Here is a 23965-nt window from a genome sequence, read left to right on the forward strand (position 1 = left end):
AAATGTTATTGTTTATTCCCTGGCATGAGAGCATATGAATATAGATAACTAGGAATGAGAGCCTATATGAGTTCCATCTTCCAAAATGCTTTCTTTCCAACACTTTGTATAACTTTGCATTCAGTATTGAACCAGCTTTTGTAAATCCAAGAGTGGTACTTCATCTGGCTTCTAAATTCATATCTTCAGAGGTTTATGGATCCTTAGAAATGCTTTTAGCAATTCAAGCGGAAAACTTTAGTGGTGGTGGTGGTGGTGGTGGGGAATGAATCTTCATGGAAATCTATTACCTTGTTATAGTGAAAGCTGAGTTCTTATTTCCTACTGCACCCAATGTAATGCTTTAAGCTGCAAGTGTGGGAATTGTTAGGATGCATCCCAATATAGTGATACCACTGCAGGCAAAGATCATGAATTTAAATCACTTTAGGAGGATGCTTGAAATTTTGAGCCTTAAGGATTAACTGTGAAAAGCAGGTATACTCTGATGTGTTTTTGGAAACCTGGGTCACTTTTTCCTTTGACCATGTGGGTTGCTTTCATCCCTTTGGTTATTGATAGTAATCAAATAATTCATAGTGTGAAATGGGGCAAAAGCTGTTGCTGTGTACTAGAAAGGAGCCATGTAATGCTGCCTAGTTGCAGGAAATGGACTTTAACCAGGGGAAATTGGGGAGAGGAGAATAGAATGCTGATAGATATTAGCGACTTAGAAGCTGATATTCTGATTTTTAGAATCATGGGATCGTAGCTTTTAGAGCTGGAAGGTGACCTTAGGGGCCACTGAATCTACCCTCTCCCATTTTGCAGATGAGGAAACTGAGGCATGGAGAATTTAAATGGTTTGCCTGGGGCAACCCAACTAGTAATTAAGTTCCTAAGGTGGAATTTGAGCTTAGGTTGTCCTCATTTCAGGTCCAGTGTTTCATCTACTGCTCCACAGATGGTTAGAGGTGATACCTATCTTGCTTCTAACCCTTTCCTAATTAATCCCTGTCATAAGGAGCACCATTCTAGGAAGGCCAGAGAAGTTAATTTTCAATATTTACTTGATTTGTAATAAGTATTATGTGGCCTGGTTTTTAAAAGTCACCATTACTCAGAGTGAACCACCAATGAAATCCCCTCATGATGGTGGTATTGGGTGGGAGGAGGGGAATAGAAATAACATGCATGTTGTAAGCTAACTGCCATGCCTCACTTTCAACGTTCATATCAGAGAAGAATAAATTTGAGTCTGATGTCAGGAGCTCCAAACAGGAAAAGGTCAGAGGCAGAGAAAAGATCCCATAACTACAAAGATATTTATAGCAATACCTTTTTTTGGAGCAAGGAATTAGAAACAAAATGGGTTCCCATCAGTTGGGGTGCTGCTGAACAAATTGTGGTATGTGTACATAATGGCATATTATTGTGCATTTAGAAATGACAACTTTAGAGAATACTGGGAGTATTTTTATCATCAGATGCAAAACAAAATGACCAGAAGCAGGAGAACGTTTTATACAGCAACCTCAAAAGTGTAAGGGAAAAGAACTTTGACAGCATTCAGTAAAGATTTAACCAACCATTAAGTGATTACTATGTTTGATGACTAGAACGTGAGATGAGCTGTAAAACTCATTATCAAGGACATACAAGACCTTTAAACTGGGTAGACTGGTCATGTAGTCAGAGTCAGAGACTAGCTGGAGAATCCAAATGCTGCACTGGTATTCTTGAAATAGTGAAAGAATCTGAGGAATCCATTGCATTTGGATGGATAACCCATGGAGGATTTAAAGAAAGCCATGAATGAGAATTGTACAGGGTGAGAAGGCAGGGCATGGATTGAGTTTATGGGCAGAGCACACCCACATTAATAGGTGGCGTCACAGAGCCTTATAAGCATCTAAGTATGTGTCTGGTGAGCCGTATTTGGCATAGCAGGCTATGGTCAAATACCTAATCTGTTACCAAGATCTATCGGTATTATCTCCTTGTTATTTCTCCTATTTGCCCCTTCTTATCCATTCTCATGAGGCGCACACTAATCAGGTCTTCATTTCCTCCTACCCAGACAGTTGCTATTACCTCTTCAGTTCATACTCAATCAGTTTGTCCATGTGCAGCAACCACACCCTGTAAAACTATCTCAGCACACTGGCTAAACCAGGTTGAGGGTAACTGAAAGGCCTTAAACCCATTGGTGAGTTAGGGGAATGTCTACCCCCAGCAAGTGAAGACTTCCCCTGGCGGAATGGGTGGAGGAGAACAATTTGTTCCAATGGCGATGAAGGCGGCTGAAGCAGCTGCTGTGGAGTGCTCAGAGTGTGGTCAGACATCGAAGATGCCAAGGTCATCCCTGCATCCTGGGCCGTCGCCACTTTTTTTGACTTTTGTCCTGCCAGTAGACTTTGATGACTGTGGAATCGAGTGAAGCTGATAACTTAGTGCAGCTCTGCCTCCCTTAAAACCAATTCGCATACAAGTCAAGACATCACCCGTGATGTCATTGGTCTGCTTCAGAATTGAAGGGTGAACAACAATCAGTCTGTCTTGCTAGATGGAGCTTCCTAACATGCAGGTCTGACCAAATTGTTTTATATCTCTCAAATGTTTAATACCCGCCCCTACTGCTTACTGAATAATGTCCAAGCTCAGCTTGGCATCAGAATGTTCCATAATTTGTTTCCATTTTACCATCTTTTCAGCTTTATCTCAGAATACTCTCCCATGGCAGTCCTGTGCTCTAGCAAAACTGGATGACTTGCCATCCCTTGAGCATGGTCTAAACAGACATCCCCTACCCATTCTCCAAGACCCAGCCCAAATGTTGCCTTTTTTGTGAAGCCTCCCCTGATTAACTTCTGCAGCAAATTATTTTCCCTCCTGTGAACTCTCAAAACTCCTTTTTTTTTTTAAATAAACCCAGTTCTCCCTGACTCTAAATCCAGCCTTTTGTCTACTACTTTGGGCTGCAGGTTCAAACCCTACTTTTCATCCTTACTACCTGTGTAGCATTGGACAAGTTACTTCACATATCTGGACCTTGGTTTCTTCATCTGTAAAATGAGTCAGGGTTGGACTGGATGGCCTCCCATTAAACTAGAGAGGGGTGTGTGGTGTGTATGTAGGTAGGTATTTTGCTTCCTCAGTGATTCAGCTCCAGCAAGTGGCTCAGTGCTTCTTCTCTCTGTACTTCATTGTGTGGGACACCTCCATTTCCTCTCCCATTCATTCATTTCTTACATCCATATAATGTATTTTCATGTATATTTTCTTGCTATTTTAAAAAAAATCTACATTAATAGAAGCATAATGTCGAGAGAGAGGAAAGTAATGATGATAATGATGATAGCTAATATTTATATAGTTCTTTAAGATTTGCAAAGTGCTTTAAAGTACTATCCCATTTTATCTTCAAGACAACCCTGGGAGGTAGGTGCCTTTATTGTATCCATTTTACAGATGAAGAAATTGAAGCTGGGGGAAGTTAATTGACTTGCCCAGGTTCACAAAGCTAGTAATTATCTGAGGCAAGATTTGAACTCGAGTCTTCTTGAGCTAGGTGGTACAGTAGATAGAGTACTGGGCCTGGGGTCAGGAAGACTCATCTTCCTGAGTTCAAACCGAACCTCAGACATTTATAGCTATCTGAACCTGGGCAGACCACTTAAGGAAATAGCAAATCACTACAGTGTCTTTGCGAAGAAAGTCCCAAATGGGGTCGCAAAGAGTTGGACGTGACTGAAAAATGACTGAGTACTTCTGGACTCGAAGCCCAGCATTCTCTCCACTGCACACCTCGCTGCCTCAGTTCCCCTGTCCTCTGCACTGCTTCTATCCTCAGATTTCGTTTAAAGTAACACATCCAATCCCAAGTACCACCTATTAGAAGTGCCGTAGAGAGGCTGGAATTTATTCAGAGCACAGGAACAAGGATGATGCCTAGAAACTACAGCACATGCAGACTGATTGAAGCAATTAGAGATGTTTAACCTGGATAAGAGAAGGTGGAAAGGAAGAAGGAGAGAAAATGGTCTTCAAATCACTGATCAGTTATCACATGGAATTACTTCAGACTTGTTTTGCTTAACCTTGGAGGGCCTGAAAGGACCAGTGGGTAGAAATTACAGGGAGATAGCTTTTTTGTTCAGAATAAGGAAAAACTTTCTCGCAACTGGAACTGTCCAGAAAGACAATGGACTGCCTTCAGGAGTGGAGAGTACTGGAGATGTTCTAGGAGAGGTTAAAATTTACTTGTTGGGGGATAATTACAAATATTATAGAAATGGTGGGAGGTAGAATGGTGTAATGTAAAAATCTTGGAGTCATGAGAATGGGCTATGACACTGGGTGACCTTGGTCAGTACATTTATCTGTCTCCTCATCTGTAAAACATTTGTAATAATAACTGCACTAGCTATTTCACAGGGTGGTTATGAGGAAATTGAAGAAAAAGAAAGATGCAGAGCCCAGATTCAAACTGAGATTTTCTGATTTAAAAATTAAATTCTTTTTTTTACCTTGTAGCCAAGAACCAACTGAGAAATTAGTATGTATGCAGGGTGTCCCAGAAGTCTTAATGCTAATCAAGCTTCAGATTGCTCTCAGACCTTTGAGACACCCTATATAACACATTTTCTCAATGTGTTATTGTCTGGGAACACAAAGATTTATAGCTTTAAACAACTCTTTGGTTTAAGTCGGTTGATCATGCTTTCAAAGGAACCACAAACTGCTTTTCAGCCTCCCATTAGCTCTAATGCAAGAGGAATTATCAGCAAGAGGTAAATCTAGCTTCTTTTGTCTTGTGTCCATAGCCAGGGCTGCCATGAGCAGCTCAGCTGAATGAGGGACAGAGGCTGTCATAAAAGCATCCCTGTAATTGTCCCCTCGGGACTCTGTGTTTGCTCCCCTGTGTTTCTAGGAACACAATGAACTTGCTGTCATTCAGCCTAATTGGGGGAAAGGCTTGTGTGAATTTGTCAGAGGTCTAAACTCTATAGAGTTGACAATGCAAATGCTGTTTTATTATAGCTAGATTCCCCCATTACACAAGTGCAGGCTAAATTGATTCATGTATACTCTATTCAACTGGATAATTCCTGCTTCATGTTTCATTCGTTCATTCACTCGTAAGCATTGATTAAATGTCTTCCAAGTACGAGGCATTGTGCCAGGTGCTGGAGATACAAAGACCAAATAGTCCCAGCTCTCAGGAGTTTACATTCTACTGGGGCACACAACATGTACACAATAAATAACACAAAATGGTACAAAGGAGATATGAAGTGATTCAGGGGGAGGAGAGCAGTGGTAACCAAAGAAATCTGGAAGGGCCTCCTGTAGGAGGTGATTATCTGAAGTGAGCTAGGGATTCCTGGTTGCCTCGGTGGAGAGAACACTCCAGGCATGGGTGACACTGTATTAGGCAAAGGTCAGGAGTCAGAAGATAGAACAGTATGTTGCTTGATTGTCCCATCTTGGATAAGTCACTTGACCTCTCTGGGCCCCAGAGCTTGATTATGAAGAGTTGAAAATACCAAACTGAAGGGTTTGTATTTTCTCCCAGGAGCAAGAAGTAGTTACTGAAGCCTTTCGAGTAGAGGAGTGTTGTGGTCCTACCCGTGCTTTGGGAAAATCAATTTGGCAACTGCTTAGATGGGCATTGGCAGCCTGTCAAAGTGTGCTATGGATTTTCATTGGTATAGACTGCTGTTCCAAAGGCTCTTATCAGAATCACAAAAACTGGTCTGTGGTGGCCTGTCTTCCTCCATTTCTTACCTGCCCCTGCCCTCTGGTCTCCAAGGCTGCTGCTTCCCACCACCCATCTGCCTTCTCTTCCTCTCTTCTTCCTCCACAGTTGTCCCACAAATGACCCTTTCCTGCCCCATCCTCTAATTTATAAGCCAAGCAAAAGGGACTAAAGGATAGGGAAAGAAAATTTCTTTTATAAAAGTCATTTTCAGGTTCTGAGGAGCTATGATTTATGATCCCAGAACTATCATTGCTCCATTGTATGACTGTGAATAAATGAGTTAACGCCTCCACTTCTTTTGCTTTGTCTGTATGAATTAGGGCTGAAGATTAAGAATTCTATCCCATTTCAGGGGAGGGGGGTGATAGGAATTAATTTAAGAACTCTGACCTTCTCTACACCCTCACATGTCACTAATTATTTCAGTGGTGTCATAGAGTTCTCAAAATTAAATCTATATTCACTTTATTAAAAAAAATGTAATTGTTATAAGAGATGGGTCACTGGAAAGGAGGGAAGAAAGGAAGGAAACAAACATTTATTAAGTGCCTACTGTGTGCTGGACAGCATGCTAACAAGCATTTTACAAATATTTTCTCATTTGATTCCCACAATAACCCTGGCAGGCAGGTACTATTATTATCCCCGTTTTGCAGAGAGGAAACTGAAGTAGGCTGAGGTTAAATGACTTACCCAGGATCACACAGCTTGAAAGTGTCTGAGGTTGGATTTAAAGTCAGGTGTTCCTGACTCTAGGCTCAGCGCTCTAGCCGCGGTACCATATAGCTGAGAAGGGGAGGAGGTAAGATACAGGAGGAAATCTAGGTCATATAAAAGCAGAACATGACAATAAAAATCTGTTAATATATATGTATATTACAGAGACTGATTTTCAATATTTTTGATTTTACAAAACCAAAGGAATTGAAATATGTTATCATAGTTTCCAGGAGGCAGCTAGGTGGCTCAGTGGCTAGAGCACTGGGCCTGGAGTCAGGAAGACCTGAGTTCAAATCTGGCCCCAGAAACTCGTTAGCTGTGTGACCCTTGGCAAGTCACTTAACCTCTGTTTGCCTTAATCTCCTGGAGAAGGAAATAGCAAACCACTTGAAGTGTCTTTGCCAGGAAAATCGCACAGACAGTATTAGTGTGCTATGGTCTACAGGGTTCAAGAAGAGTCAGGCGCGACTTAACAAAATATCACTTCCAAAAGGTGCAGAATGGCTATTTTTATTATGACGAAATATATCCTTTTGTAGACAAATGACAACTGTACATCCCATAATAAGCTAGCACTATTCCTTCTTTTTCATGATTTTCTCTTTATTTTCATGAAAATGAGGTTCTGAAAAGACTTCATAAGTTAGAATGACCTCTGAGGCTCTCACTTAGTATTTACGTCAATATATTAATACTAGGCAAGTATCAGTCAGAACGGAGAAGCCGAAAGAAGAAACATTTCACTTCAACTGGCACTCTGCTCAATTCAAACACAGGAATGGAACAGGGTATTTATGTAGAGTTTTTGGAGGAGTGCCAAAAAGTCTACCTCCTGTCCCTGGATATTTCCTCCAGGCCTTCTCCCCATGCCTGAATTATATCTGCTGTTCGTTCAACATTTATTCATTGATCCCATCAGTTTACTGTGAGGTGCTGAGAGAAATTCCTTTTTTTTTTAATTAAAAATTTTTTTTTAGAATCTTTAGGCAGTTGGGGTTAAGTGATTTACCGAAGGTCTCACAGATAGTGAGTGTCAAATGTTTGGTCTGAGGCTGGATTTGAACTCAGGTCCTCCTGACTTCAGGGCCAGTACTCTATCCACTGCACCACCTAGCTGCCCCTGAGAAATTTCTTAAGGTAGATTGTTGTTCAGTTGTTTCAACTGTGTACAGCTCTTTGTGAGCCCTTTTGGGTTTTTATTGTCAGAGATACTGGAGTGGTTTGCCATTTCCTTCTCCAGTTCATTTGACAGATAAGGAAACTAAAGCAAACAGGGTTAAGTGATTTGCCCAGGGTCACATAGGTAATTAAGTGTCTGAAGCTGGATTTAAACTGGGAGAGATGAGTCTTCCTGACTCCCAGCTCAGCATTCTATCCACTGCACCACCTAGCTACCCCTAAAGTGGATTAGAAATGCACAAATTCAGAATCATTGAATCTCTCATTTGGAAGGGGTTTGATTGAGGGGTTTGAATCTTGAGTCTTCTGACTCCCTCACTTTCTTTTTTCAGTCAGTTGCCAAGTTCTTTTGAGTCTAACTACAATGTCTGTCATCTGTCACCCTTCTCTGTACTCAGCCCACCTTCCTTGTTTAGGGTTCCTTCACCTACTGCCCGAATTATTACATAGTTTCTTCAATGGTCTCCCTGCCCCCAGACTCCCTCTCATCCAGTCTGTGTTCTACAAACCTGCAAAATTGCTGTTCCTTTAGCACAAATCTGACCGTGTCGCTGCCCTGCTCAAAAGCTCTAGTAGTTCCCAGTTGCCTGTGGAACCATATACAAATTCCTTTGTTGGGCATTTCAAGCTCTTTGAAATCTGGTTCCAGCCTGCCTTTCCAGGCTCACCATACATTGCCATCCTTCAGTTACTCTGCCTTATTGCCAGATTGGCCTGCAGTCTTTCCCCCATGTACATTTGGGTAGACCTGCATGCCTGGTATACATTCCCTGCTTACCTTTGCCTGGTAGAATTATTGTCTCCCTTCACGGCTTACCTGAAGTGTCACCTTCCAATAAGTGCGCCTGTTCTGACCACTCCAATTACCAGTGCCTTTCCCCTACAAATTACTTTGTACACATTTTGCACTAGATGTATCTGTTTATGTATTGCTTCTCCCTAGTAGACTATGAGGTCTTTGAGGGCAGGGACTTTCACTTTTGTTCCTGTCTCTCAGTTACCTGGCAGATGTGAGGCACATGTTAAATGAATGAATTCTGAAATCCAACTTGTTTAGCAACCTCCAGTGATTGTCTTGCTTTTCCTTGGATATCTCTGGTGACTGGGACCTTAGGAGGGACCCCAGGCTCAGCCTCCTCGTTTTACAGATGAAAGAACTGAAGCTCACAGAAGCTGTGACTTGTTCAGCATCACATGGCTCATTAGGAGCAGGGCCAAGGGGAATCTTCTTTTCTACTTGTGATTTTTTCCATCGTATCATGTCAAGTGCCGCAGAGCTGTTATTCATATTTTTGTGTGCATGTGTATGATAATAGCAGGCATTTTCTGAGAGATGCCATTCTATCTTGGCTCACTATGTTTGAGAGTTTCTTTTTTCAATCTCTGGATCAGGGGATTTGGTTTCAAATTCTGATTCTGCTATTTGTGTGACCTTGGACAAGTCCATTTCATCTTCCTAGGGTTCAGTTCCTTTATCTGTAAAATTAGAAGGTTGGACCAAAAGACCTCCAAGGTCCCTACCAGGCCTAGAACTATATAATCCAAAAGAACCCCAGAATGAAAAAATCAGTAACCTATGAAAAAATGAGGAAATACAAATGTGGCTTCTAAAAATAGGATGATTAATGATATACTGGCTGGGGGCCAACTTTAGCTCTCCATGCCAGGCTCGGCCTCAGTGGATTAGATTTAGTCATTCATCTCCCTGTATCCCTTCAGATGCCAGCCCTTTGGTGTGTGATAGAAGCTGATGGTTTGTGGTCTAGGAGGGAAGAAGGATTTGGGGGCGTTAGCCACCATTTGAATACTCCTCCTACTCCTCTCGCCTTCCCAATGAAGGATGGAAATTGGCAGAGCTGAGAACTTGTTATTATCAAAAGCTCTGTTCAAGGGTGGGGACCTGGGCTATGTGTGGCCTTCTAGGTCCTGAGTCTGGGTTTTATACAATAAATTATTTTCCTAAGGGATTTTTTTTCTGTGCAGTTTGGATTCAGTCAAAAGGCCGCACTTCAGGACCTAGAGGGCCACGCGTGGCCGCGAGGCTGCAGGTTCCCCGCCTCTGCCTAATCATTCTCTCTGTGACAGGTTCACTATTTGGACCAATTCATAGCAGTGATTAGGGAGATAAATGCCTGCCTTTGATCCTGTTATGCACAAAGGCTGATGGACTCTCTATGCCTCATCTTTCCTTTACCTTCCAGCTGCCTGGGGTGGGGGTGGGGGGGGTGATGGAACTGTGTGCCTTACTATAGACTGCAAAGCTGAAGACTCCATCAGGACCTGGGCTCCTGCCCACAACCTTCCTGTCCTAGCACCCAAGTCTCAGTGATCGCCCTGACAGCATCTTAATCTCTTCCTGGCAAAAGCCAGCTTGCTTGCAGCACTGGTGTATGGAGAAGCAGCAGTTTGTCATAAAGGGAGAGCGGCTCCACTGATGTCACTGGAAACGTTAACTGCCCTTCACTTACTGGAGGTAGTCATTGTGGCCCCAGGCGCTGTCAGCGTGGGAACATGGGAATGTGGGAACTTGGAGGCAGGAAATGAGACAGGTTTAATGAGGATTTGGATGGTGAATTTGTAACTTCTGTCATTTGATAGCACCTGCTACTTGGGGGAACATGTTGATGTGCATGGCTTGGCAAGAATCCAGTGGTGAAGCTATTTCCCCGGGGTCACCCAGGCCTTCTTCCTATCTTATTATGTAGGACTGAAAGTTGCTGACCTGGCATTTTTGGGAGGGGGAAGGGGATGTGGGTGAGCATCTCTCTCCTTCCTGACCCTCAGGTTGCCTAGAGAGATCCACATTAGTGTTTGGCCATCCGGGAAACCCTAAAATGCGAGCTAAAGACCTGGACGGGCTATCTCTCCTGAATATATATCTAACCAGGTGTTAAGGTTTTGATCCAGAGGAAATTTTTTTAGCCCTTCTTTTACTATTAAGGACCATAGATTTAGAGCTGAAAGAAATTTGGGAGATCTAATCTAACGCCTTTATTTTAAAGATGAGGAAACAGGCAAGGTTAAATATTTGCCCAAGGTCACACAGAGAGTAAGTGGCGGAGTCTGGATTTCAGTTTGGATCTCTCCATCCAGCAATCTCCACTGTCCCACAACAGAGAATTATTTTCAGGAACATTGTCTTCTTGGTTGGCATTATGATAAAACATTCCACCTTCCTAGGGGGTGTGCTTTGAATAGGCTATAAACCGGTGTGGTAGTATAGAGCAGTGGTAGCAAATTCAAATAGAAACCAGTCCCTGTAGAAAACCACAAATTAATTATTTGTTAAATTGTATTTTTATTTATTTTGTTAAAGATTTTTCAATTACATCTTAATCTGGTTTGGGCTGCACTTGGAGTTTTGGGGGAGGTTGCAAGTTTTAAACCTCTGATTTAAAGGATAACATTTCAAAAGCCATTTCCTCCTAGAATATTAGGTTTAGAAGGGACTTCTTTCTATAATCTCCCTAACAAATTGTCTTTGAGCCTCTACTTGAACGTTTCCTATGATGGGGAGCTCATTACTATGTCAACCTCAGTTTCTTTATCTGTAAAATGTAAGTAATCTTGTGCTACCTACTTTACAGATTTGTGGGGAAAATGCTTTTTAGGTTGTAAAATTTTCTCTAAAAGGTAATCTACTACTAATTCTATTGGTAGCTCATTATGATTGTTCGCTCTCTATAAAGTTGGGCTGAAATCTGCCTCTGCTTAATTTCTGCCTCTTGGCCTTGGCTTTGTACATAACAGTCTTCCAAATATTTAATGTGAAGACCATGACCCCCTTCCCCCATGTTGTTTTCTCACTTGGCTAACATCCCCATATGAACTGAACCCCAAAATCCTCTAACTGGCTCTAAATTGTTCCTATTATAACCTTGTTTAGATGCCCATCATTATCCTGGTCATGGCCCACTTTCCTCTGTTAGTGTCACACTTAAAATATACAAGTTAGGACAAGACATATTATTTTATGTGTGATCAAACCCACCACACTCTGCTCTGGAGTGACCTCCCTTGTTTTTGCTCATTACTCAGATATTTAAATAGACCTATGATCTCATTGATTTGGGAGTTCCCTCCAGTGATACAAATCTCAAACCACCTATGCCTGCCCATTCTGTTCCACTCTTGTCCTTGTTCTCCCAAAAGCTTGCCCGCCCAAAGTGCAGGAGTCCTCCCTTGACATCTCATAACCATGTGAGACTATAAGTGGAGCTCTCTGGTCATCCACCTATATGATCCTTTGCCTTTCCCGCATGACCAGCCCCTCTTTTCTTCTATTCTTCTGAGTTCCTCATTGATAATATGTTGCAGCCTACTAGCATCCACCATATACATTCTTATTACCATTTGTGTGATACTTATCTCTGGTTCTTCAAATGCAGTGGCGTTCATGTCTGGCTGTCATGTAGAATCACTGGTAAAGAGCATTGAAAAGATAGTCCTTTAATTTCATGGGAAGTTTGGGGTCAGTTTTCCAAAAGCAGTAGAGCATGCTCTCTTCTTCCTCTTCAACTCTGGATCCTGTTCACTGGCCATTTACATTGTCTGTCCCAGATAGTTATTGCTGTTTGTCCTTCATTTTTGAAGAGGACCAGTGACATCATGGAGTGGGGTCTTGATTTGTGTGTGACTTGCTTTTAAGTGAGGCAGAGCTGCACAAAGTTGTCTGCCTTACTCCTTCTTGCAAAGTCATTAGAGTTCAATGGCAGGACAAAAGTCAAGACAACCGTCAATGGCCTCCAGAATGCAGTAGATGACCTTGGCATCTTTAATATCTGACCAATCTCTAAGTGCTCAACAGTGGCTGTTTCCGCTGCCTTTATGGCTGTTGGAATTGCTCTCATCCACCTAATCCACTGGGAGGAGTCTTTACATGCTTGGAAAGACTTCCCCCTACCTCACTGACAGGGTCTATCGGTTACCCTCAATCTGGTTAGCCCATCTGCCAAGACAGTTTTACTGGGGTGTGGCTGCTGTGCATCCTACTGCTTCTTCGAGCCACAAGTGAGAGTTGGGTGAAGGTGGACACCAAAGGTGGATGAGCAGCCCTGAAAAGGGCTCAGTGTCCTCATATCAGGGGTGCTAGTCCTCCTGAACACCCCATACACCCCCAGATATATATACACATACACACACAATTGGACAAAAACTTTAACATATACCTCCAAATGCATGTTTTAATATGGGCAATAGATATTTTTCAGCCAGCTTGGTCTTTCCTACATGGATGGAAAGGCCAAACTCCTTTGAGTGGTTATAGCTCTCTTCTGAGAGGCTCCCCATGATCACTGGGCTTAATGAGAACAGCACAATGTCATCTGCAGACAGAAGCACCTGAAGGACTTCACCGTCCAAAGGAAATCCTTCTTTAACCTGGACTCTGTGTGAGCTCTCTATCCCAGTGCAAACAAACACCGTTGGAGATTATATATCTCTCTATTTTGTACTTCACTTATGTTCATTATCAGAGTATCACCGAACGGCATTACTTTTGGTGTCACTTCTGCCGAGGAATTCTAGGTGATCTGGATGTATGGCTGAGAGCTTGCCATAAAAAGAGCTTTATGGTAGTGTTCTGTTCCCGCAAATCAAATGCTTTTTCATAATCCAGAAGCAATAAATGCAATGGGATCTTATGTTTTTGACATAATAATAATACTAATAGCTATTACATAGTGCCTACCATGTGCCAGGCACTTTATAAATATTATTTAATTTGATCCTTACAAGAAACCTGGGAGATAAGTACATTTTACAGATGAAGAAATTAAAGCAAACTGGTTGAGTGATGTGACGTGCCCAAGATTACACAGTATAGAAGCTGGATTTGAACTCAAGTCTCCTTGACTCCAAGCCCAGTACTCCATCCACTGCACCACCTAGGTGCCTCTATAATAATTGTCAGATGGTAAAGATGTGGTTGAACATTGCTCACAAAGGCCTGCTTGTTCTCTGCTAAAACCCTTATTGAGGATGCTCTAAATTGGTTTATGAATCACTTTCATAAAGATTTTATATAGATGAGAAAAAACGCATATAGGTCTGTGGTTACTGATGTTCTCTCTATTAACCATGAATTATTTACTCAAATTTTGGTCGTTACATTTCTATTAATACAGCCTAAGATTACTAGCTTTTTTTTTTAAGTAACCACACCATACTTAGTGGTCGTCTTAAGCTTATTATCAGCTCAATAACCTAAAGGGTTTTTTTTCAATTGAATAGTAGTTGCCTTTTTGTACCTGAATGCTAGAGGCTACCCTCTGATGATTATCTCCTGTATATATCTTGTTTCTACATAGTTATTTGCATGGTCTCCCACATTAGACTGTGAGCTACTTGTGGTTAGGGACTGCTGTTGGCTTTTCTTTGTATCCCAACCAACCTGGCACATGGTAGGTGTTTAGTAAATGTTTAGTGACTGGCTTGTACTTCTGCCAATCAAGACTTTCCCCATTCTGAAATTGGATAAATTATTTACCCCAATTAAATTTCATCTTTATTTTCTAGGCTCATTGCCTTCAATTACAGTGATCTGAGTTGAAAGGTCGGTAGCATGATCGAGGTGCAGTGTGGTTGAGAGACTAGAAATATTTATTAGTGTTATGTATGATTGGATTTTTAAAAATTTTATTAATGCATTATTTTTAAATATCATTGTCACTTCCCAATGACTTCCAGCCCCTCCAATAGATCCCACACTTTTAACAAATAAATACAGTTATGGTGCATAACAAAAGAACACACTGGCTAGGTCTGGAAAATGTCTGCATTGTTCTGCATTTATCCTCCACTACCCCTTTGCCATGAGGTGGGAGTTATGCTTTACCTTCAGCCCTCTGAAGTAATGATTGGATACTCTGATGATCAGAGTTTTGAAGTCTTTCAAGGTTTTGCTTTACATTTTTGTAATCATCATGTCAGTTATCCTTATTCTGCTTATTTCACTCTTAGTACTTACAAGTCTATTATTTGTCATATCATATAACCATTAATAGTTCATTACGTTAAAATATCATATTTCAGCTATTTGTCAACTGATGGGCATCTTCTTTACTTCTGTTTCTTTTCTAATACAAAAAGTGCTACTATAAATATTTTATGTGTGTAAACATACATATATATACACACATACATGTCTATCTGTAAACATACACATTAGCATACAATTGTAATACAACCTTTTCTTCTTTGATCTTCTTGGAGTAGGTAAATATAGATAGCTAGCTAGATAGACAGGTACATAGGTAGACAGATGATAGATAGATGATGGAAAAAATATTGATTATTCTCTTACTATGTTCCAGGTGGTGGTACTGCTGGGTTCAAAGTTGTATATGGTTTAATTGCTTTTTGGTGCAATTCCAAATTGTTTGCCAGAATAATTGGACCAATTCATAGCTCCATCAACAATGCATTAGTATACTTTTCTTTTTGTTGTTTCTCTAATATTTTCCATTGTCATGTTTTGTAATCTCTGCCAACCTGATAGGTATTGGGTGAAATATCAGCATTGTTTGATTTGTAGTTCTCTTATTAAATGTGTTTCAGAACATTCTTTCATATGGTTATGAATAACTTGCAGATTTCTTTTTTTGAAAACTTTTTGTTCATATATATCCTTTGACAACTTCTCTTTTGGGAAATAGCACTTGTTCTTATGATTATCAGAACAAGTTCTTGCAAAGACTTTTTTCCCAATTAACTCTCTCTTCTAATTTTAGCTGCATTGATTTTGTTTGTGCAAAACTCCAGTTTTGTGTGGTTAAAACTGTTCATATTATCTTCCCTAATCATTTCTATCTCCTGCTATAGTTAAGAAATCTATCCCTTAACTACGATTTACAGGATACCTCTTTCCATTCCCTTCTAATATTTATGTGACCTTTTGTATTCGGGTCATATATACATTTATAGCTTCTTACGGTAATTTCTGCCAAACATTTTCAGTTGTCCCAGAAGTTTTTGTTGAATAGAGAATCCTTAACCCTAGTAATTGGTGTTCTTGGGCTTATCAAACACTAGGCTGCCACATTTGATTTGGTTTGGATCTTACTATTGATCCATGGGTCAATTTTTTTTTTAATCAATGTGAAAGTAGTGTTGACTGTTCTTTAATATAGTTTGAGATTTGGTAATGTTAAGGCCCCTTCATTCCCACTTTTTAAATTATTTGTTTTGAGATTCTTGATCTCTTGTTCCTCTGTCTAGCTCTATAAAGTAACCTCTTGGTATCGTGATTGGTGTAGGATTAAATCTACCAGTTAGTTTAGGCAGTACCATCACTTTTATGTTGTCATGGCCCAACCACGAACAAGGATTGGGTTTGTTTTCGTTATGCCCTTCTATGGAACCTGACCCTAGACTATTTTTATTAGTTACTTCTAGTTGAGTCACATTCATATAAAACAACTTTGGCTATTTATGCCAAGTGAATGGATTGTTTGAACCCTTTAAGGAGCCATAAGCACTTGCATTTTATTGGCTAAATGTATTATTAGGCAAGCATATTATGTTGGGTGTTGGGGATGAAGGGTAGGATGGGGAGGGATAAATATCTCTACTAACTGTTTTTTGCTTTGGGCTTTAGCAAGATTTTCACGAGATCTTCTTTGACTTCGTCTGCAGTTATCTGGCTGATCAGTGCTGGAATGGCGGCTTTATCTACCTAATCATGCTACGTCGCATTAAGCGCAAAGCTCCTCTCCCTCCTTCTAATGGCAACAACAGCAACAGCTGTGAACCCAAAGCAACTCCTACCTCAGATCCCGGCAGCTGTCTGGTGCAGAATGGGAAAAGAACAAGGAAGTTTGGGGTCATCTCCAGGTCATCTGTCAGCAAGGATGGTGGGGAGAACAGGAACGGTCAGGACTCTGAGCTAGAGAATGGACATTATACCCTCATGGAGATGGGGGGCCCTCGCCTAGAGACCCTGGAAGTGGATGACAGGACAGGTGAACAGTTGCCAAATACAGAGGGTCCTCTAGTCACAGGCCATTATAGATCTCGCTTGTCTGAAGGGAAGTCTGATTTCAAGCCGAGTGACCATCTGGCACAGGTAAGATTTGATTTTACCATAGAAGATGATAGTAGAACCTAAAACCCGATGGTGGAGATGGGGACAACATAAATCTATATTTACCATAGACAGCATGGTAGAGTGGATGGAGAACTGACCTTAGAGTTATGAAAACCCAGATCCAAGGCCTGCCTCTGACACATACTGGCTGTGTGACCCTGAACAAGTCACTTACCTCTCAGTGTCCCAGGCAACTCTGTAAGACTGTCCAATCGTAGAACATTGGGAGATCTGCCTTGGAAGAGAGAGTTTCCTCTCTGGCAGTTCCCAAACCAACGACATCACAGAACTAATTTGAATTTCCTAATATGAATGGAAAATGGTGAGGAGATGCCAACCCTGAGGCCTTGATTAGGATGACTGGCCAAAGAACATCTGCTTTTCTAGCCAGGATTTTGTTGTTGTTGTTGTTAAGCTTTGGTGATTTTTTTTTTCTTGCTTTGGATATATGATGTCATTAGTGTAGAAATTCATTAATGTAGGGAGTAGGTTGGGGAAAACACCTCATACCAATTTAGATTGGCAATTCATCAGCAGTTTGTAGTTTTAGAGAATTACTTCAGGCAATGAGGAGGTTAAATGACTTGCTAGAAGGTCATAGAGACAGGATATGTCAGAAGCAGCATCTGGATCTAGGTCTTCAGGACCTGAGACCTCTCTCTGATTTTCTCTGCCTTACCACCTCTCAATAACCTATTGATGATGCTGTTACAAAATGACATTGATGGGGGATAGATTATGTGGGGCATGCCTATATATACTACTCTAGATTTGTTTTAAAATTGAGAAATCAAGCACTGAACTCACACATGGAGAGGATGGCTTTTGCATTTCCTGGCCAGTAAATGAACTTGTTCGGACAAATGATCAGAGAATGCAGAACAGTTATGTACTGTGTGTTGTGCTTGCCAAAGGAATGGTTTGTATCATTCTATCATACTTTAAAAAAGAAAGAAAGAAATCCCTGCTTATTGCTTCTCAAGTAATGAGGAGGGGAAAATCAGAATTGTTGTGGTTCTAATGTGAGTTTCATGGGACCCAGATAAAGGATTTGAGTTCTGATGCAGCCATATCATCATTCATCAGTGGCTGTCACCAGAGGAATTGGCACCACAAGACCATGAATTTCTGGTGACAGTTCAAAAGATGATAGAATAAACATCAAAACAGAGCAGTATTATGTGGGAGAATATAGCCAAGCTCTAGGGACATAAACATCTGTTTTTGTTTTTAAGAAAGTTCGAAATCAGGAACATTTAAACAGGATCATATAGTTCATGCTAAATTCCAGCAAAGTTAAATGTGGAAGCTATGTACAATTATAATAATAACAATTGCTAGCATTTATATAGCACTTTAAGGTTTACAAATATTACCTCATGTTATCCTCACAACAATGCTGGTAGGTAGATGCTATTATTGTCTCCATTTTACAGATGGGGGAACTGAGGCAGACAGAAATTTAGTTACTCAGGGTCACATAGCTGGTAAGTGACTGAGGTTGGATTTGAACTCAGGTCCTCTTGACTCCAGATCCAGTGCTGTATCCACTGTTTCACCTAGCTGCCTGTATACAAATCACATGGACTCTCACTCCAGCTGTCATGACCAGGTCTGGCATTACATATAGGGAACACCAGAGAGCTACCTATCTGGTGTGATAAGAAGGTCTCTGCAGAGTTTTCCCATCCCCTAAATACTTCCCTGAAATTCCACCATTTGAGATTGATTTTTTTTGTTAAAAAACATAAAATGCACACATACATATGATGTGCATGTTCATATGCATGTATTTTCCTTTAAATTCTCACTGGCCCTGGAGTCAGGAGGACCTGAGTTCAAATCTGGCCCCAGACACTTACTAGCTGTGTGACCCTGGGCAAGTCACTTAATCCTGATTGCATCTCCCTTCTCCCAATAAATAAATAAGTAACTTCTTATATTTATTTAGAATTTTGCACAAACAATACGCACCTTCTCCAGGTGTCTTTTTTTTTATGCAAAAATTCCTGGAAAGAAAGTAACTTTGCCTGGTAAGACTTAACTTTGGAATTTGAAGGGGCTTACAAAGTTATTTTCCTACCAGAAGGGAGAAGACCCCTATGGAAGGAATATGGGAAAGGGAAGGTGAATGGCAGAGAGACAATCTGAGAACATGGAGACAAGACAAATTTTGCAACTTTATAGCATGTGTGGCGTGACTAGCCCCTGTACTGAATTTAGTAGCTTCACAATGGAACCGCTCAAACAGTGTTCTTTCTTTCTGGTCTCTGAAGAATTGTATTTTTTTCGATAATGCTTTGCCTTGTACACTATGGACACCCAGTAGGTGTTTGGAGAATGAATAAATTAATGAGAAGGTGGAAAAAGTGTTGTATTTTAGGATTACTTTCTGCCAACTGGCAAAAGAAATGGGTCAATGACAAGAAAAGAGATGTTTCAGTTTTCACTTCATTTGGAATATTAAGTGAATGACTTTGATGCCCCATTTAACAATCCATTGAAGTGGGGAGCAGGGGAGAAAAGAATAAGAAAAAAATTGGACAATGGGAAAGAAAGCCAGCATGGAATAAATAAGTCGAGGTCTTTTTGTCTCATTTAATCCCCTGGAAGCTTAAAGCTTTTTTACAGCTGACTGAAGTAGGTTTTGATTTGAACTAATGCAGAGCCTTGGGGGAAAAAAAAGGAGCATTTGGTTCAAGATATTTTAGAAAGAGATTATCCTTCCTTTCTCTCCAGCTGAAGTTAGTGACTAACCTTCCTGAGAGTACACAGGGCCAAATTGGGAATATAGGACCATAGATTTAGAGCTGGAAAGGAACTTAAGAGGACATTTAGTGTTTACTTGATGGTGCCCTCATTTTGTAGAGAAGGAAACTGACACCTAGATAGAATAATTAAATGATTTGCCCAAGGTTACAAGTAGGAAGTTGATATGCTTTGATTTCAAGCCCTCAGGACTCTACTTGGAACATTCCTTCTGTTGTGCTACATAGTGTTTTCATATCTTCAGGTGTTTTTAATATAAAGGGGAAGACAACACCCCATGGACAAAACAGAGTCAACCATGGGTTGCTCTACAGTCACTAGAGTCTAGTCACACGGGGGTGGGGAGCCTGTGGCCTTGAGGCCACATGTGGCCTTCTAGGTCCTTGAGTGTGGCCTTTTCACTGAATCCAAGTTTTACAGAACAAATCCTTTTTTTAATAATTTATTTTTAAATTTTATTTATTTTTAGTTTTCAACATTCACTTCCATAAGCTTTTAAATTTTCTCCCCCTCCCTCCTTCCTTTTCTTCCCCTTCCTCTCTCCCCTCCCCAAGATGGCATGCAATCTGATAATAGGCTCTACATATATATTCATATTAAACCTATTTTCACATTAGTCATGTTGTGAAGAAGAATTAGAACCAATGGGAGGAACTATGAGAAAGAAGGAACAAAACAACAATAACAACAAAAAGAGAGCAAATAGCATGCCTCCATCTGCATTCAGACTCCAGAGTTCTTTCTCTGGATGTGGATAGCGTTTTCCATCATGACTCCTTTGGAGTTGTCTTAGATCCTTGCATTGCTGAGAACAGCCAAGTCTGTGGAAGTTAGTCATCGTACAATGTGGCTGTTACTGTGTACAATGTTCTCCTGGTTCTGCTCACTTCACTCAGCATCATTTCGTGTAAGTCTTTCCAGGTTTTTCTGAAGTCCACTTGTTGATCATTTCTTATAGCACATTAGTATTCCATTACATTCACATACCACAACTTGCTCAGCCATTCCCCAGTTGATGGACATTCCCTCAATTTCCAATTCTTTGCCACCACAGAAAGAGCTGCTATAAATATTTTTGTACATGTGGGTCCTTTTCCCATTTTTATGATCTCTTTGGGACACAGACCTAGAAGTGGTATTGCTGGTCAAAGGGTATGTACATTTTTATAGTCCTTTGGGCATAGTTCCAAATTGTTCTCCAAAATGGTTGGATTAGTTCACAACTCCCAGCAATGCATTAGCATTCTAATTTCCCCCCATCTTCTCCAATATTTATCTTCCTGTGAACAGATCCTTTTATTAAGGGGATTTGTTCTGTGAAGTTTGGATTCAGTCAAAGGGCCCACACTTGAGGACCTAGAGAGCCATATGTGGCCTTGAGGCCACAAGTTTCCCCACCCCTGGTCAGTGGAATGTCACACACACTAGAACTGATTCAGGGCTACACTCTCCTTTTCAAGGCAAATGGCCCAGAGGGTTCATAATAACACAAAAGTAGCCCTATCTTGCCATATTACCTTTTTTCGGGGGGGGGGTGAGGCTATTAGGGTTAAGTGACTTGCCTAGGGTCACATAGCTGGTGAGTATTAAGTGTCCGAGGCCAGATTTGAACTCAGGTCCTCCTGACTCCAGGCCTGGTGCTGTATCCACTGTGCCACCTAACTGCCCCACCATATAATTTTTTACAAATTCCTCTTTTTGACTCATCATAGGATCATAGATTAGAATCTAGAAATGAACTCAGAGACCATGTAGATCAAACCCTTCATTTTATAGATGAGGACACAGAGGCCCAGCAAGATTAACAGAATTACCCAAGGTCGCATGTGTAGTAAACCTCAGAGATGGGATTTGAACCCAGATCTTCTGAGTCCAAGTGGCAGCTAGATAGTGCAGTAGATAGAGTGCCTGGCCTAGCTTCCTGAGTTCATATCTGGCCTCAGATATTTACTTGCTGTGTGATCCTGAGCAAGTCATTTTAACTCTTTTTACCTCAATTTCCTCATCTGTAAAATGAGCTGGTGAAAGACATGGGAAACCACTAGAGGTGCTATCTTTACAAATGGAGTTGCAAGGAGTCAGAGATGATTGAAAAGAAAAAATGAACTACAACAAAAACCTTCTGACTCCACAACCAGTGTGTTCTTTCTACTATACCATGCTGCTTTATTACGTCAATAAACTGTGAGAGAGAAGTGGTAGCCTATGGATACAGAAAGAAGCATACATTGTCAGACATGAGCATCATGTAGTTGTGGTTTACTTAGCTTCTTTCAATTGGAGGTAACAGTTATGCTTTTTTAAAAGCATAAATAAAACAATTTTAAGAATTCCCACATATGTTTTGCATGACTACACATATATAATCTACATCAAATTGCTTGCCTTCTCAATGAGGGAGGAGGGTGGGAGGGAGAGACCTTGGAACTCAAAATTTAAAAAAACGAATTTAAAAAGTGTTTTTACATGTAATTAGAAAAAAATAAAATATTAAAAAAAACCTTTCCAAGAACAAGAAGAATTCCCATGTGTAGGAAGGAGATAACCATCGTTAAGGTTTTTTTTTTTTAAATTCTGAGTGGCCAGTCCAGATTCATGGTGCAGCAGCATTGAGGGCTGTTGGTAAGATGGGTGAGGGTGGATGTTGTTCCTAAGCACTGTCGGGATGACCTTGATATATGGTTTCTATAAATGGAATCTGTAGCTTTGGCTCATACTTCAGAACCACCAAGAGCGTTTTCATGGTGGGTCATAGGGTCTTACAAACTTGAGGTAAGCACAGGCTTCTCTCCCCAAGTGGGCTCTTATCATTCTTTCCTTTGCCCATCACTGGCAAGGAGCTGTAAGAATATACAGTAGATCTCCAGCTTCTTTCCATTCAACTGCTGCATCTCCTGAGGACAGCAGCTTTCTTGAAAGCCTCCAGCAGAAAGAAGTGTCACTCAAAGTCCAAGAGTGAGGGAGATCCCATTTTTACAGAATGGGTTGAGACCAAGGTCACGCTGTAAAAATGGATTTTCCAGAAAAACAGAAATTGGCAGTTTACCCTAAAAATTTCCTTTGGGGAAAACTTCCATTCTGTTTGAATAATGAGAGAAAAAACATGCCAGTGTTCTTCCTTTTCCTCTTTATTAATGAATTAAGTTTTACAAAAATTCAACAAAAGGTTCATGACCATCACTCAGATCTTTCTTTATCCATCAATTATTTTTATTTTGTAAACTAGCACTCCTATTGAGACAATGCCAACAGACAAAAACACATCCCTCTTCCCCCCCAGTTTTAAGTTATGTTCTTTTTTGTTGGAACAACAGTGAACCCTTATAATTTTCAAATGAGTAGTATGTCTATTTATGTAAGATGGCTATGTACATATTATAAAGGCAAAATTTTTAAAAATACAAGAAACTTAAGAACCCTTATCCCAAACTTAAGAAAACACATGTGTAAGTTCTTATACACCATATGTATGCATATGCAGATTTGTAAGTCTCCATCATCCAGGTAGTTCAGAATTCTTTTCTAAGTTGAGAGAGTGTAAAATATTTGCATTTGGATTGTTTCATGTGTTGTATTTTATCCCCTGTAACTAGCATAGTGCCTGGCAGAGGGGAGGTGCATAATCAATGATGGTTGATTGCTTTATTACTCACCTTAAACAAGAGCTCTTTGTGAAGCTTCTACATATGCATATGTAAGTTTGTATATGTGTATGTACATATATGTATGTATGTGTATATATGTATGTATGTGTGTGCACATACATACAGACTCACACACACACTTTGTATATCTAAGCATACAAAATATCAGCCATGGAAGATGGAGTGAAAAGCTTACCCACAGGCAGTAAGCCAGACCAGCCTCCTTTCTAGTACTTCATCTGGAAGCTAGGACACTAGGACTCTCGGTCATGGTAGAAGAATATGAGGAAGGAAAAGATAATTCATGAGCCGTATTTCCAAGAACTTCCCAGTTATGAATTCTGGCCTCGTGCAACCTCGAGAAGCAGGTCATAAAGCAGTTGATTCTTGTGCCGATGTAGTTACTGGCAACAATTTTGAGAGTGTGTATATGGTGGTGTCTATACATACATAGCGTGTTCACTTATAGAAACTTGCTTATTCTTACAGCATTTCAGGGACTGTGGCTGATAATGGGAATTTTCTCATTTTTATCAGTGCTTTCAATTTTGTCAAAGCTCTTTTGACTTCTGTCATTTCAACTTATGTTAACAATAACATCCAGCCCGTGGATCGGTACTTACAATATGTTGCTTTTCTTTCTACCCAGCATCAGTTTGGGGGCCATTTCCTCCTTTCCCTCTATTAGACGGCATAGTTCTCAAACATCCTGGAAGGTTTTGTGTTGATAGCAGGTTTTATCAGGAGAGGAAGTTGAACTTACTGACTCTCCTCCAGTTTTTCATGTCAGCCCTGCCCCCCATCATTACCATGGATGTTTGAGAG

At 40.6% G+C, this 23965-nt stretch overlaps 1 protein-coding gene across 6 annotated transcripts in view; it reads left to right on the forward strand.

The window, feature by feature from the left end:
* The window catches only part of PDZD2 (PDZ domain containing 2), a 486763-nt gene that overhangs the window by 320852 nt on the left and 141946 nt on the right, over nucleotides 1-23965 (forward strand). For all 6 annotated transcript variants that reach the window (XM_020995096.1, XM_078153229.1, XM_078153227.1 and 3 more), the window contains one exon: nucleotides 16277-16706. In XM_020995096.1, the coding sequence (XP_020850755.1) occupies nucleotides 16277-16706 (430 nt within the window). The remainder of the gene's footprint in view (nucleotides 1-16276; nucleotides 16707-23965) is intronic.

Source organism: Phascolarctos cinereus, unplaced genomic scaffold, assembly GCF_003287225.1.
Source record: "Phascolarctos cinereus isolate Bilbo 61053 unplaced genomic scaffold, phaCin_HiC Scaffold_4;HRSCAF=312, whole genome shotgun sequence".
NCBI lineage: Eukaryota > Metazoa > Chordata > Mammalia > Diprotodontia > Phascolarctidae > Phascolarctos > Phascolarctos cinereus.